We start from the raw sequence: 17,303 nt of genomic DNA on the forward strand, positions 1-17,303 counted from the left end.
GCGTTAAAAAGAGCCATATCATCGTAGTAATTTAACCTGTTACACGATATTATGGTAATATCTTATTAAATTTTGCAGCAAATTTGCACCGTATTAAAAGTTTCAAAGTTCCGATATTGTGATTCAACTTAGTTATTCAACAATAGTTATATAAACCCTACTTAGTTATTCAACAAGGTTAGTAAAATTGTTGAATAGTTATTGTGATTCAACAATTTTACTAACCTTAATTATTCAACCGTAAGAATTTCTATCGTTCATAATATCGATATTGTGATTCAACTTAGTTATTCAACAATAGTTATTGTGATTCAACAATTTTACTAACCTTAATTATTCAACCGTAAGAATTTCTATCGTTCATAATATCGTTCAAATTTGCTACAACAGTAATATGGCGTTAAAAAGAGCCATATCATCGTAGTTCTTTATCCTGTTACACGATACTGTGGTAACATCTTATTAAGTTTGCAGCAAATTTGCACCCTATTAAAAGGTTCAAGATGCGGATATTGTAAACGTAGAGCCGATTTTAGTAACCTAAATTTGTTCGCACAACCTAAGGAATTTCTTCTATGATATTTTTAGTTAAAACCCTACTTTTAATAGGTATTTAAAAGCGGAACTATCTCATGTACCACTCTTTTAATGCGCTTAAAGTGTTTTAAGATATTTCTAAGGGTTTAATTATAGCTTTAGCTACGTTTGAATCTTTGTTCGTTGCCTACCTTCGCACTTCCTATACTAGGTAGGAGACTTTAGATCAGAGGAACAATTTATTTACGAATGAATTATGTAGGGAATGCCGTTATGCTTTAAAGAAAGGTATCATTACGGTTTTTTTTTCTTCTTTTCCCGTTACCTTCTTTTTGTTTTCTTTAACTGAGCTGTCGTTGAGTATGGGGGATTTATTTTTGAAACAACATCTTGCGAGGGTGGCACATTTCGGGCAAGACAATAAATTCCGCTAGACACAATGGATGAAATGCACTCCTTCTCCACTCTCCCACACTCACATTGTCGCCCATAGAACTGTTTTTAGAATGCGCACCGCAACAATCACTTTGCACCACCATCCAAAACAATCGCAGAAAAGTAATTAAAAAATAAGATAAAAAAAATTAAAGGGAAAAAAGAAGTATCTGTGAGAGGTAGAAAAAAAATACTAACACGCGCAAATGCTTAGGTAAAGTTGCCAAAAGATTTGGCTCCATGCCTTTGGATAATAGTCCCTGCATATGTCCAAGTGACAACGGAAGCTTTGTTACACTTGAGTGTCAGCATTGAACACACACTTGTCAAATTAATTTGAGAGAACAAAGGGGATCTAGCTCATTGAAACAGTTCATGCTCATGTACTTTTTTTTCTTCCATTATTGTTCTTCCTTTTAAGACTAAGGCTGGTTGGATTATATATTTTATGTTAGGAATTTTATTTATTTAAATGTTTTTAGTTAAACTTTAGTCAATTTAGGTTGTTTAAATTTTTAACTAATAATCTTAGACAAATCGATAAACTATCTCCTCAACTATCAATCAAACTATCAACCTATGATCTCCTCAATTTTATGTATTATTAATTTACCTTTCAACCGGATTCTGAATTTAGTTTTCTGGCTTTTCATGTGCTTCAACATTTAGTGTGCCATTTGCCAATTTATTTAGTTTTTGATCAGTTGCTGAACCATCAATTTTAATTTACTTTTCAGTCAGCTCGTTTGCCATTTATTAACTTTTTAACCAATGATTAACCAGTTCCCCTGCCATTAATTTACTTTTCAACTAGTTCACACGTGTTTTACTTAGTCATCAACATTTAGTTATATGGCAATTAGTTTATTCAAATCAGCATAAATATGCTGAAATATTCTGTATACATATATTAGCTAGAATATCTAAAATACGTTGATTGTAAGCTTTTCATATGGTTAGTCTTCAATCAGTTAGTGTACCATTTGCCAATTTACTTAGTTTTTGATCAGTTGCTGAGCCATTAGTTTTAATTTACTTTTCAATCAGTTCGTTTGACATTTATTAAATGTTTAGTTAGCCAGTTCTTCTGCCAACTAGTTCACGTGCCAGTAATTTACTTTTCAACTAGTTCGTCTTTTATTTAGTCACCCGCCAATTAATTATATGACCATTAGTTTATTCATATCAGCAACCAAGAGCAATGTGAAATATTCTGCATACACACGTTAAAGATATATAAACATGCATAGGTAAAATAGCTAAATTAGGTTGAATGTAAAATGTTAAAATATAACGCCTTTCCCTGCTATAAAGATAACTGCAACCCTTCCAAATGTTAAGTAATCATATTTCTGGTATTGAACTCATCCCACTAGTTAGAAAAATAAGCAAATCGTAATTTCTATTCTAATTTAAGTTTCAATTTTTCAAATTGAATATTTTCCTCACATTTAACCATTTTTACAATTTGCAATGGATTTTTCTTCAAATAAAGAGAAATTACTGTCTTGTAAGGATTTATGTGCTGCTTTTCTCTCTTGATAACAGAAATAAACATCCCAATCTTAGTTTTCTTATCTTAATTAAGCCTATATTTTTCCTACAAACCATTTTGCGTCGTAATTTACAGCCTTAAATTGTGTGCATCATTTAATTATATTTATTTGTTAACACTGTCAAGAATAAAAATGTGCTTTAACTTTTCCTTTGTCTTTTTTACAGATACTAACACGTTGAATAAGGTATTCTTCTGGATGATTTAAAGAAACTTTCTCCCTGTTGAATCTGCTTACATAAAAAGCGCTTTGTCGGAAAAATGTTGAGCTCACTATGGCTGACAGTCTGAGCTTGGTCTCGGACATTGGAAATAACATGACAACAAGCACTGCAGAAGAAGACGACGGTAAAAAAAAATTCTAAAATTTATTTGAAAATTAAATTTTGTAGCAATTCGTTATGTTCTAATTAAGATTGTTTCAGGCAGCAAATCAGCTCCGTCTCCATCCATTGCATCAACTAATCAGGGACCAGTCACGGATTACTTTAATGAAAACACTCGTAAAAGAAAGAGATTAAGCGCAGTTTTGGATAAACTTGCTACGCAGGTAATCATTTGTGTTGTCCATCTTTTTTACAATTCGACATGTATACTTATAAGAATGTGTCTTTCTAATGTTTCTTTCACATGACTAAACTAAAACGCTTACTGCAATTGTGGATGAGTGTTTGACGCTTTATGGATGAGCACTGTTAGAAATTTAAGAGTGTGCTGATTCATAATATTCTGCAAATTTTTTGCAACCTTAATATGGTGTTGAGTTGAACCATATTATTGTACTTTTTAAACTTGATGACGCGATACTTTGGCCCAACTTAAACGGAAACATGGTTCAATTAAGATTGCATTAAATTGATTTTTCTTTTTTGAAATTGGGGAAAATTTACACCATATTACCGTTTAAAGCAAAGTAACCATATTGTAATTCAATGCAGAGTTGTCTTCCTTCCTAGAATTGTGAAAAAATTTCGACTAAATTAAAAAATCAAAGTTATGAATTAGTTATGTTGTAATTTTTATTCATTCTTGAGGACTTTTGTTAAGCCACTCCAGATCATGAGAATGATGCCTTCTCAGAAAATTTCAATTTTATTAATGCTTGAATAAATTATTTTAAAAAGCGTAAGTTTTTTTTCTGATGTTTATATGGTTCAATTTCATTAGTTAAACATTTTACGAAACGAAATTATCTGTAAAATTTTTACAACCCTAATATGGTGCTGAGTTTAACCATATTATCGTACTTTTTAAACTTGATGACGCGATACTTCGGTTCAACTCAAGCGGAAGCATGGTTCAATTAAGATCGCATTGAATTGATTTTTCTTTTTTAAGATTGCGGGAAATTTACACCATATTACTGTTCAAGGTAACTATATTATAATTCAATGCAAAGTTGTCATCCTTTTTATAATTGCGATGAAACTTTGACCGTGTAAAAAAATTATAATTATTTCAAACACACTATAAATTTTTATTTCCCTCTGATGTTTATACAGTTTACTTTTATTGTTTAACATTTTATGAACCAAAATACACTGTAAAAATTTTAGAGCTGGTTAAACCACGTCGTAATGCTTAAGCTTGATTACACGCAACAAAGATTAATCTTGAATAGATTTAATTAACACCTTATCAAGGTTGTAGTAACTTGCACCATATTATTGGGTAAGATACCGATATTACGATTCTAAGTTAAATTTATTTTTTGGAGTACATGCTTTTTCTGCCATTGACACAGTACAAGTACCACAAAGAACGTTTTAATAATATTTATTCCTTAAATTTAAATATTTTCTGATTAATTATAAGTTTCTTATTTGTTTTTTCTTAAATGTTTTTCTTTTTCGTTTTAAGGTGGAACGTCGAAGTGTTGACTCTACATCTTCAGATGAAGGAGGCCGTACCAGTAGCAGTCCAAGCGAGAATAGTGTATTTTTACCATATCCTGAAAAATCGTTTAGGGTGGACGAGGATAATGCACCCCGATCCAAGATGAGAGCTCCCCCGCAAAAAGTAATTTTTAATTTTTTAATTTTTATTTTAACGAAATTAAAATTTTTTTTCCTTAAAAAATCTCTTATATTTGAAAAGTTTAAAACTTTATACAAGAATTTGATTCAAGCACACTGAGGGAAAATGTACGCTCAAACCTACCAGAATAGGGTAAAATTTATCGTGTTTCTGTCTTAATTGAAAACTCCAAAAAGCTAATTATTTTTTAAAGATGCGCTTTGGTCAAGATTTTGGTAAAATTAACAATTAAATAGGGTATGAGATAAAATTTGGTAATTTTATCCAGATATTCTTGAGCAGGGCAATAAAACCATTTATTCGGTAAATTTATTTTTCAGTTTTATATTTTTTACCAAATCTGTGGTTTATAAGAACTATAATTTTAAAAACCAGAATTTCTGGTAAACTGTAGCTATTATAAACGGAGAAATTACTAAATGAATGGTTTATCTAAAAACCGTTTATTTTGGTTTTATAACAAGAATAACAGTTTTTTTTTAAAACCAGAAATATTATTACTATAAAGCAAGGTGATTTTACCGGAATTTTTTTTTTTTTTCATGCTGGTATCGAACTTTAAAGAAATTGTTTACTACTAGCTTAATAAATTAATGTTCTTCAACAACTTTCGAAACTTATGAATTTGAGGATTTTCAAAAGACATAATTTAAGTAACATTTTCGAAAAGTCAATTTTTTCCCACTAGGCTCTTGTTATAACTGTCACAAAAAGGGTGAATAATTTTTGATTTTGACAGCCTATTTTAGCTAGAAGCTGTTTTAGAGGTTTTACGATTTGCTTATCTTTGTTGACAAGGTAAAGGAAAGAAGAAAAAAAAGCTTACGTAGAAAAAAATTACACTTTGAAAAATTAATATAAATAAATGATAATGAATAGTAAAAATATATACAGTATTACATAAAAATATATATTCGAAAAACAATAACTTAAAATTGCATTAATTTCAAGTTTTGTCAAGAAAATTAAATTTTAAAAAATAAATAAATAAATCTTATGTAAGTATAGGAAAGAGGGGATTTACTTATTTTGTTGACAAGAGGGTGGATTCTAAAATTACTTAAAGATGGTTTAGCAATATTTGAACAGACCCTTTTTAACATTTAAAAAAAGGGTACTTTATAAGCAAAATACTTTATAAAAAGAGATTTTACAAAAAAAAAAAATTTATGTAGCCGAAAATTAAAATTTTGTTTTAAAAAATTTAATAATATATCGCTTTCGTTGCTGCTTTTTAACGTATGCAATTTTTTTTCTCCCTCTAGCAGCTCTCCATTGATTCTGAAATGAGCCACTGCGTGCAGGTGAAATTAGATTTGCTGGATGTTGCGGAAAAGAGAGATTTGGTTGCCGGACCATCACTCCAAGGAGAACCCTCCCCTTTGCTTTCACCTCCAGAAGAAGGTGGGGGACCAACGACCTTCCCCGTTTGTTCTCCGCAGAAAAAAGTTCCGTTCGCACACACAATGAGAGAAAGCTGCAGGTCTCCCACAGGTATCTGTACCCCCCTGGTAAGGGGGTCGGGTGTTGAGACACCCCCCAAGGAGGAAGATATAGAAGGAGATGATGACGCTTTCAGTTCGCCTTCAGGCAACAGGCTGTCAAGTAATCGCCCTACTCCGCTCCAGATATTGCCATATCCACCGGGACTCTTACAACCACCTCCTCGTCTTTCGCATCCCATCGTGATCTCGCATCATCCTTACTCCGGAGAACACCCCGTTGTCATGGGCAACGGGGCATCGGTGGGGAACACCGCTCTTTCGCATCACCTCAACACTAGTATCCCGAGTTTTCCCATCTGTGATTGCCATCTTTGCCGAAGATTGGCCGTTCAGCCACCGGGCCATCCTTTTGATTGGGACTTTGACCAACAGCGTGCTCTTTTTCACAAGATGATGGCCACTGGTACTCCGATGACTCCCGTGTCTCCTATCACCCCTCCCTATTCTGCCCTGTTGCAGAACAAGCTAGAACTGTATTATCGCAGAAGAAGCCATTCAGATTCGGACTTAAAACAATGGTTAGCCGATTCTGGAGTAACTGGATCTGGTGGAGATGCATCGAGCCATCCTCACCTTGGCTTACACCCCGCGATGCCACCTCCGCCTCCCAGAGAATCTCAGACGGAAAGTTTTAACTTTACCGCTCGTAATGGAAGGCCAAAACCTTTGAACATACCACAAAAAGGAGGAAGTTTGGACTCTGATAATAGCTCAACTCCTCAAGATTCACCGTTAGACTTGTCAGTGAAATCAAATACTCCGGCTAGTTCTGATTCGACGTCATCATCGACAACATGCTTCCCCCTCTCACCATTAGCGAGAGATTTTTCGAGCGAATCCCAAGGAAGCCCACGAGGTTCTTCGGGTGGTAGCCCATTCGATTCTCGGACACCACCCACAATGATGTCGTCAACTCCCAAAATCGAATCATCTATGGCTTCCCCAAGAAATGTAAGCCCTGTGGTCGAGGTGGTTACGCCTGGATCTGACGTGGCTTATGTTTGTCCCATCTGTGGTCAAATGTTTTCATTGCACGATCGACTGGCCAAACATATGGCCAGTAGACACAGGAGTCGTCAACAAGCTGACACAACCACTTCTTCATCTACAAAAAGTTATATGTGTGACGTTTGTAAACGCTCATTCGCACGATCTGACATGTTAACGCGACATATGCGGTTACATACTGGCATCAAACCTTACACATGTCGTGTTTGTGGACAAGTGTTTAGCAGGTCTGATCACTTGAGCACTCACCAACGGACACATACAGGTGAAAAACCATACAAATGTCCACAGTGTCCGTATGCTGCATGCCGAAGGGACATGATTACGCGCCATATGAGAACTCATGCAAGGTATGAACTGCCTGATAGCAGTTCTAGCTTTGACGATCCTGTTGCACCTATGTCATCGTCTTCATCACCACCTCGCATTAAAGGTAGTCCACCACCATTGTTGTCTATGGAAGAAGGCTCATTAAATCCGTCACCAGTTCATAAACTTAGTGCCTTATGTGTTCGCAATCCCAGTGAAACAGGATTAGGACAATTATCCAACCACGAATGAGCAGTTAAATTGTGGTAAGTGTTCTGATTTTTTGTAATTTATTTTATGTTTAGAAGGATTTGCTTAATGTAGACTTGTATGCAATTCGATACGACTTATCGGTTGCAAATTTATGATCAAAAGTAATGTAACTTTTTTAAAGAAAAATATTAAAATTTTAGCAAATTTTTTTTAAAATTCCGGTATCTATAAATTTAATGCTTGGTAATCACAGAAAATTCAAAATGTTTGGCATTAAAAACCCATTATCTGTCAATTGAAATTTTTTTTGTCTACATCTTTCTACAATTTTGAAATATTTATTTTTTTTAATTTAACTTTAAAAAAAGTAAAACCTTATAACCTTATAAAAGTTTTCTTTAAAAAAAAAAATGTGTTATCTTTCTTATTCAAAAATAAATATGGAAATTTTTATTAATATTTTTATTTTAAATTTTAAGATCTTTAAAACTGGCTGACCGAGGCCCATATAGTATGTACTTGGGTCATAATCAAGTCTTGTACAATCAAAAGAATTATAAACTCTATATTTGCTCAACAATTTTATTTAGTTTTCGTTCCCTTGAAAAAGACTGCTTTTTTACCAATATTACCCATTCGATATTGGTTATTTATTCTTTTACAACTGCATAAGGGGGATAGAAATATATAGAGGAATAACAAAAAGAAAAAAATATAGCACAAAACTTTCTTTGCTATGACCTCTGACATCGTATTTTCGGACATGGTACTATTCTTAAATACTTGACGGGGTTGTGCCAGTTCTGTATTTTTTTTTCTCTTTTTTCTTTCTTCTTTTTTTCATCTTTCTCACCCACCTACGCTGGTTCTACGAAAAAAGAGGAAGACCTACCTTTTATGTATGCCATTTATTAGGTATTTGGTGCCACATTACAGACAGTTGCTCTTTCTCCTTTGTTACTCCCCCTCCCTTCATAGTCGTGCTGCCAGCACCCCCTTCTGCTTTCAGACAACTCAAAAGAGAAAGTTTTTCTTCCATTGTAATCCGACCACCCCCGCGTTTGTTGTTAGAATGAAAAGATTATAAGGGGTTGAAAATGCGAAGTTGCAGACCTTGTAAATAAAAAACCACTGTTGTTCGCCTCATGATTTTTCCAGGACAAAATAGCAACCTAATTTTTCCTGCATGGTTAGCAAACTATGAAGTTATAAATTTATTTTTGTAAAGCACGGATTTTTGTCTCATATTTTGGCAGAAAAAATATATTAATGAGCACTGATTCGAATATGCTAATTCACGGACAGTTTTCTTTTCAAAAAGTGTGCATTAGCAATTCAAAGTTTAAGTTATGCTTCCTTTTTTTTTAAAAAAAAAATTGTAAGATGAGTTTTTGTTAAATGAATTCTTATTAAATTATATACATTACATGTAGCAAACTATTTATGCTTTTTTTTAAATCTGGGATGTAAATGCTAGAACAACCAAAATCAGGCTCAGACGCGTGATTTTTCGGTAATTTCGAAATGGTGTTCCATCCCTTCTTAAGAATAGTTTTTTGCGTCAAATCGAAACCAATCAGATTAAGAACCTTACATTAGAATTTCAAATTAATGCAGAAATATTGGTTCTGAACATCTGATAGCGAACTACATGCATTCAGACAAACTGTATAAAATTCAGCAGTATTGTGACAATGCTGTCTTGTTCATATTATTCTGATTGCGCTTCTTAAAAGAATACGCTGAAAATTGTTTTCCTCGAGCTCATACCATATCATGAGCACAAAAATATATTTTATCATGGCCTTTTTTTTTTCCATATTAAGTCTCAGTCTGTGACTGATTAGAATCAGAGACAATATATTTATCAACAATTAAAAAAAAATATTTAAAATATCTAGTTGACGTTCATAAATGGCAATTTTTTCAATTTTGGCACAGTTTGTAACAGTAAAAAGCTGTAAGGTTTTAAGTTTTTGCTTTATATGATTGTTTTTCTGGTAGCACAAGCCTTTGTAGCACGGCAGCGGATTATAGTTCTAAGTCTTCTTTTTTTCATAAAAAAGCAAGCTAACTAACTGGAGAAAACTACTATGACTCCTTTTTGAAACATCTTTAAAATTAAGTTGTTAAATTGCAAGAACATTGCAAAAAATCGAAAATCGAGATTATTTTTTCTTTTACTTGATTACATTTTTTTTTTTTTTTGCTCTATAGAGATTTATATATTGTGATATATTATGATGTGTATGATTATATAAAATTCAACTTAAATTTAAGCATCATTTTTATGTATTATCAGTTTTTATGTACAATATTTTAAGAACTTATATTTGCAAATTTTTCTTCATGCTTGTTAGATCAAGCTGAATTTTTACTTTAATTATCTTTAACTGAATTAGGGTCGCATGCGAAATTGGACGTATTATGATAGTGCTGCAGATTCAGTTCTGTTATCGGGATTCTTTCCAAATTGTACACTCATAGAAGGAAAAAAAAACTTAATTTTAAAAATTATTTTTCTAGATGATAAATAAATGAAACGTTTTTGTCTTTCATCAAATCCAGACGCTGAGATAGTGTTCTTATAACAACTTGCATGTGCAATAAAAATGGAATCTAACTATTTTAGAAGTTTTCAAATTGCAAAATAAATATTACGATGCCAAACCCATACAAAGAACAATGAATTTGTTTGCTTGTATTTGGAAGCAAGCAAAGTTGTTTGCGTTTTGGGGGAGTAATTTGCTGAGGTTAGCACGCGTAGTGGCTTGCCAAGTAGTCTTTTTTGCTATTCCACTTTCCCCATCCTTTCCACACCTCTTCATCGTCATCTTTTTTATCTGAAGTCTCCACCAGAGTGTGAAGAATGAATTTTTCTTCGCTGTAACCTTATAGTTTCGAAGAGAGTACTTCAAGAGATTTTCCATTTCGTTAAGTTCTCTTAACTATGTTGTCATTCGCAATTAAGAGATTGAAGAATGGAGTTTCCTTTAAAGCCACTGAACTCAGTTTGATCTCAGTGTTAATTTAAATCTTTAATTTTGTTCCATTAATAAAAGAAGAATAGTTAAAATGCCACAAGCAAATCGTTTTTACAGTTCCATTGGAATGTAATAACAATAAAAAACAGTCAAAAACATAAATTTATTGCTGATTTGAAATTTTAACTCTTCCCTTTTATTGATAAAACATGCATATTTTTTAAGCATTTGTAATTAGACTAATGTTTAGATTGGTATAAACTAGTATTTCGTGAAAGAAACTTATATTATTTTTTCCCATTTTTAAATCTATATTTTCCCTTATAAAATGAAACATACAGACACTTTTCTTGTAGGTAAAACTTTTTTACATCAAAAGTTTTATTGAAAATTGAATGCAAATTTTGTCTATTGTATAAACTTAGTGGTTCAAAGATTCTTCGAAGATTTTGCATGAAAGTTATTCTAACTTATTTTTAAAAATTCTCAATTGCAAACGTTAATTTACTCACACGTTATTACTGTCCTATCCATCTGAAAAATTTAAATAAATTATTTTAATTTCTACCAAAAAGTCAAATAATAACATTTTAGTTTAAATTGTGATATCGGACAGAAAAATAATACAAATGGTGATGATTTGATTAAATGGTTTAAACTCATCAGCTAAAAAATCATTTTACTTTCTTATTCTAAAATTTGATGATCATGATTATTATTAATTAAGGTCCTTTTTCATTTTGATAATGTGAATTAAGATATTTTGTCAGCAAAATTTGAACTCATTCATTAAAAAAAATTTCTAAGTTATACCCAGCTTTTTTTAATGTCAATTCAGAACAAAGAAGTGAAAGAACATGAATTAAGATGAATGACTAAGAACTACAAGGGATTTTAACAAACGATTTTATCTAAAATAGATTATCTCGTTTTATAACCATCCTTTTTCTGTTCGAAGTATTCTGGAAAAGAAGAGTAACAAAAAATACGTAGCCGCGCAACGATACAATGTATGTATTTCATTAATCTACGTGTTTCAGATCTTGATCGAGGAGCCAGTCTTAATAATGAGAAACGCTCATTAGAACGAATTACAACCGTAAAGCCGAGTACGGGGGGGGGAATTAAAAAAGTCCTCTTTTTGTTCTTTGCTTTCCTGCTTTCTGGCAACAAATCAGAAGATATTTACAAATCCCCCATTTATTTTGTTAAAGTTCCCACCCCTCTCTTTCAAAATATATTGATACAACTTTTATTGATGACAATCAATTTAACAAATTTTATAGCAATAGTTAAAAAGTTAATAGTTAATAGTTTATCTTTGCAAAAGTGAATATTTCGGTTTTTAATAATTAAATGAAAACAATTTTAAAAATTGTTCATTTTTTAGAAGAATTTGTATGCGCACCTCTTTTTTTTAATATTTTTTTTTTAAATCGTTTGCTCTCATTTTTATTTTCATTTATTAAAATCATATTTGTTTCACTTTTTTTAAAATTTTCAATTTTTTTTTCCAAGCAAATAAATTTTAATAAAATCAAACATATATATCAAGACTATATTTGCGTTAAATAGTTTTAAATTGCTGAATTGAAATTTTATACTCCTTAGATTTGCGTAAAATTTGCTCAGATTTTATAAAAACTATGCCGCATTTGATAAATCTTTTGAATTGGAAAATTATTGTAAATTATAGAACGACCCCCACTTGAAATCACGAATGTCGGTAATCAGGTGAAAAAAAAAGAAAGGCGGGAGGGAGCAAGGAAAAACTGGACATACAACACAATACGTCCAAGGAAGCGGCAAGCAAACATATATGCGGGCGGAGTTGCTGCGCCTAACAGATGGCGCCACAATAGATGGACTACCGTTGACCCTTAGTTTGACCCCAGGTATACCTGTTGTCTCCTCACAGCATGGATAGTTGATTCGGAACTATTCTTAGAGGAGGGGTAAAGAAAAAATAATAATGGGCAAAGTGGCGGGTATTTAATTAGGCTTAGCATTTTCTCCCACAGACTGGCTGTTGCCATTCATTGAGGGTGGGGGATGCAGTTAAAAGGTTGACGTAAAAAATGATTTTTGATCTATTAATTGCACATCTTCCCAATTTTTATTTTTCTAGTTTTTTTTGTTTTTACAAATCCTGTCTGGTTTTCTGTATCTTTCTCACCATTTACGTTTCATCAGTAAGAAGTTAAACTTTTTAACCTTGTATTATTTATGTTCTAAACCTAATTAAGACTATTTGAAATGGGCTTCCATTGTGGATATGGTTTTATTAAATTATCCACACCTCATACTTATTTATTGATGAATAATTTGTTGAAACACAAGTGACGTCATAGACAAAACAGACATATGCTCGCTTCTGCACTATAAAGCAAAAACCTAGAATGCGTGAAGTGTTAGCGTGCTGGATGGCTTGTTTTACGTGACAATTATTTGAGATTTTTCACGTTGTTTTAATTTTATTCATATAACGTTTTATTTTAATTTTTTAAGCGTTGATAGAAAACTTATGGAGCAAACATCTTCGAATCGCTTTGCGTATGAGTACAAAGAAGGGAATGATAGATTCTTTCGTATTGTAAATAAAAGAATTTTTTTTTTTTTTTTTTTTTTTTTTAAAGTTATTCTTTACTGATATAACTCCTTTTATGCTATTAGCAGGCAAAAAACGTTTTTGAGACTAACTCTGAGCCCCATATTTCCAGGATTCATCATATAAAATTTGATTCAAGACCAAGTACTAGAAAAAGAAAACGAAGAAAAAAAAAAAAAAACCTCGCTTCAAAAAAGAATTTACACTATCAGCTTGATTACAATACCATTTTTTTCAACAGCAGTTNAAAAAAAAAAAAAAAAAAAAAAAAAAAAAAAAAAAAAATGCGGGGGAGTAGTGTTTTGTAAGAAAATCTGCTAACGAAAGAAGTAAATTTAGCTTACAAGTCGTATTCTATTGTTATCAAGAATTTAGCTCTATTTCCGTAACAACTTTCGTTCTCTTTTTTATCCTCTTCCTCTCTATACTTAACTTTCCTAAATGTGTCTAGTCGGTCTGATTTTTTAAACTTGCCTTATCTATACTTTCTTCACCTTACTTCTCATTGTTTTCCGTCGGCCCCGCTTGTCATAATGGAAGCGGTTCGTTTATTCTCTTAATTGAAGTTAAAGTTAGTTTTTTTTCTCGTTTTTTTTTCTTCATCACAACAACATCTGGAATGTAAAACAAACGAATGCAAAACAAATGTAAAACAAGAAGTTTTTCTCGAGGAATGCCACATACTACGGATTTTCTGAAGATTTTATGGATTTTAGATCCAGTTCCGAGAAATTGTAAATAAACTAAGAAGACTTTTTTTTATTTATTTATTGATCATTATTTTCAGATTATTTATTTTCATTTTTAGAGCAATATAGTATTTTCAAAAATTTTTTTGTAACTCGTCGACTAACGCTTATTATTGTTTATGTTTGATAACTTTTCGTTGTGAATTAAATTCGAAGAATTTTAAATACGAAATTTTCATGAAAAGCCTAATTTTTTTATTTTTTGTTGTTAGATAAATTATTAATATAATATTAAGATATAAATTAAGTTAACAAATTGTCATTTTCATTAATTTATAAAAAAAATTGAGGATATTGAAATTTTCGATTAGAAGCGCAAGCTATATTAACTACAACGATTGCTTTAATTGATAATCTAGCTCAAATTGCGCCTTGTAAGGGGGGGGGATGCTTTTTATTCTGATAGTAGTATTCTATTTCTTAACAAATTCATTCCAAGGTTTTGTTATTGAATTTTTAGTTTATTCATTGTATATGTTTTAGAATTATTTATAACTCTGCGTCCGATTTTCACCGTTTTACCTGCACAGTAACACTATTTTGATTTTTTTTAAATCACTTTTTTAAGATATTTTGATTAATTTATTAGTTGGAAATCAATTGCTCTTCTCATTTGTGTGAACGACAAAGCGAAACTTCAATAATCTATCCCCAAATATTATGTTCTTGAACCAGTTAAAAACCTTAGTGTCAATATAGCAGCGCCATCTAGTGGAATGCTTGTTAAATCCTTAAAAATAGAATGTTGTTAACCATATAAAAAGTTTATTATAATTATTATTCTACATTGCTGCTATCTTACTGTAAAAAAATTGTGCTCGTATTTTAATATTTATTCTAATAATTTTATTGATTTATTTTTCTTTTTTCCTTTCCAGGAAATAGGTGAAATATTAATAAATAATGTGAAGCGCGGACTTTGTTGACTGGAGTGATTATTTTTAGACTATGTGGAGATATGAAAGGAAAATATTTTCTTAGGACTTTTGAATGAAAAAGATATGAAGAAAATATAAAACTGTTATAAGCGAAATCGTGATACTAATATATATATATATTATTATATGAACAGTTTTACTGAAGTTTTTATAGATGAAAAATAGAAATGGTGGAAGAATATTTGAAATGTTATGCAAATCGTCATATAAATTTTGTATAAATTTTATTGCAGTTATTTAAAAAAGAAATGCAATCCTTAAAAATTGTTTTAAGAGCCCATAGTAATTATTCCTTACTAAATTATATTTTCTAAACATTTGCTGTTGTTGAAAAAGTGTTATCAAAAATAACTCATTTTAAAATTTTAATTTAATTGAGGCTAAATTTTTTTTCTTACTTCATTAGCCTTATATTTAAATATATTTCGCTAAAATTTGGACTAAGAACTATATGGATTAATTAGTTTTATTTAAAGGATTTTAAATTTATAACTAATTAATCAAACACAAATTTTGCCGTCTATTTCATAAATTATACTTTAATGAATTTAGTAAATTATTGCTATCGTTATAATTTAAAACAAATTAATATTACTTATGCGTTTTTATTTCTGTAAGTTTAACTATAGCAAACTGAAAATGAGTATAGTTTTTGATAGCCTTACTACTTTATTGGTCAATTGGCCATCTTCTTTACAGATTGCCATACCTAACTGTGTCAAATTCATCCTTAATGCAAATAATATGCATATTTAATGCATATCAAATGCATAATAACACTTCCTTGTTGAATGCCTCTCCCGTTAAAAAAATCACATATTTTTTCAAATGACAAATACTTGAAGATGTTATGTGAAAAATGAAATCGAGAGCTTAGTGTAAGAACATGTTAAGTAAACTTTTGTAAGAACATGTCAAATGAAATTAGTGCAAAAACATATTGCGGAAATTTAGTGCAAGAACGTGTTTTTTCAGAAAATCTGATTCATAATATGTAGAAACATTAGTAAAATGTTGATTAAAAAATCCCTTGTTGAAAAGCTTGCCAGAATAGTTTTAACTGCTTCAAGCATTTTATAATCTCATTTAACATGTTTATTCACTATGTTAAAAACCACTTAATGCAATAACGTGTTTTTTTAAACAATCTGATTCACAATATATAGAAACATCAGCAAAATGTTAATTAAAAATTTCCTTGTTGAAAAGCTTGCCAGAATAGTTTTTACTGTAAACATATAACAATATCATTTAACATGTTTATTCACTATGTGCAAGAACGTGTTTTTTCAGAAAATCTGATTCACAATATATATTAACATCAGCAAAATGTTAATTGAAAATTTCCTCGTTGAAAAGCTTGCCGGAATAATTTTCACTGTTCCAAATATTTTATAATCTCATTTAACATGTTAATTCACTATGCTCTTCACATTTTTATTATGGTATTTGAAATCACGATTTAAAAAATACCCACTGACTGGTTATTTCTGCAATATAAAAGAAAAGTTTAAAAATGTGATAAAGCTGAATAGTTTATTTAACTGTACATTGAATTGTATATAGATAATTTTATCAATTTTTGTTTTAGCGAATGAATTTCATATTTGAAATTAGTTTTCATTGTATTTCCACGAATGAATTTTGTTTAGCCATAGTGTGAGTAACACAAAATTGAAAACCTTTTAAGTGCTTAAACTATTTTTTAAATCGTTATTTATATGGAAAAAGAGTTTAAGGAAATGTTGTGGTCTGGATATCTTATAATACCTAAAGATAAAAATATATCTATTTTTGTGCCAAATCAAGATCTTAATTGCCAATCATCACACTGTACCCTCTTTTACTGTTTTGTAAAGATGCCATTGTATTTTGACATTGTTGAAATTTTAGCCATTTGCAGTGCCACATTTATCTTTATATTTTGAATGTGGCTGTGTTTAAAATGCTTATAACTATTGCACATGCTGTTGTAAACTATCCCTGATATTTGCTCAACTATCTGCACTACAAATTTTAGTTTCGTGAAAATTTTAGTTTAATTTATAACTATTTTATTTATAGTTTACTGACTGCAAAAGATATAGGATTAAAGAAGAAATTTTTTTTTTTTTTTAGTTTTTTTTTACTTATAATAATTTTTTGTTTATTTGAATAGATTTATTTGAATCAACTATAAGTTGACTGATTCATTTATTTTAAAAGAATCTATATTTGAGTTTGTACGAATTATTTTTAGTTTCCTGAAAACCTTATTTGAATTATTGCCACTTTATTAATGATTTACCGAATGCAAGAAAAGATAAATATTTCTCCTAAAATAAATTTTTGATAATTCAAATCACTTCATTCGAATGGATTTATTTGAATTAACTGAGTGGATTGATTCATTAGATTAGAAGCAGAACACGAATAACTATATATA

General features: G+C 30.6%; 1 protein-coding gene across 1 annotated transcript in view; it reads left to right on the forward strand.

Moving 5' to 3' along the window:
• Positions 1 to 16,979, forward strand: part of LOC107453863 (zinc finger protein klumpfuss) — a gene marked incomplete in the record, with an annotated part of 39,502 nt that extends 22,523 nt beyond the window's left edge. Inside the window, 5 exon segments of the mRNA XM_071180606.1 lie at positions 2,695 to 2,875; positions 2,953 to 3,077; positions 4,388 to 4,546; positions 5,830 to 7,652; positions 14,819 to 16,979. Coding sequence (XP_071036707.1) covers positions 2,803 to 2,875; positions 2,953 to 3,077; positions 4,388 to 4,546; positions 5,830 to 7,638 — 2,166 coding nt within the window.
• Between the last annotated feature and the right edge of the window lie 324 nt (positions 16,980 to 17,303).

The sequence above is a fragment of the Parasteatoda tepidariorum genome, chromosome 5 (assembly GCF_043381705.1).
Source record: "Parasteatoda tepidariorum isolate YZ-2023 chromosome 5, CAS_Ptep_4.0, whole genome shotgun sequence".
Lineage (NCBI taxonomy): Eukaryota > Metazoa > Arthropoda > Arachnida > Araneae > Theridiidae > Parasteatoda > Parasteatoda tepidariorum.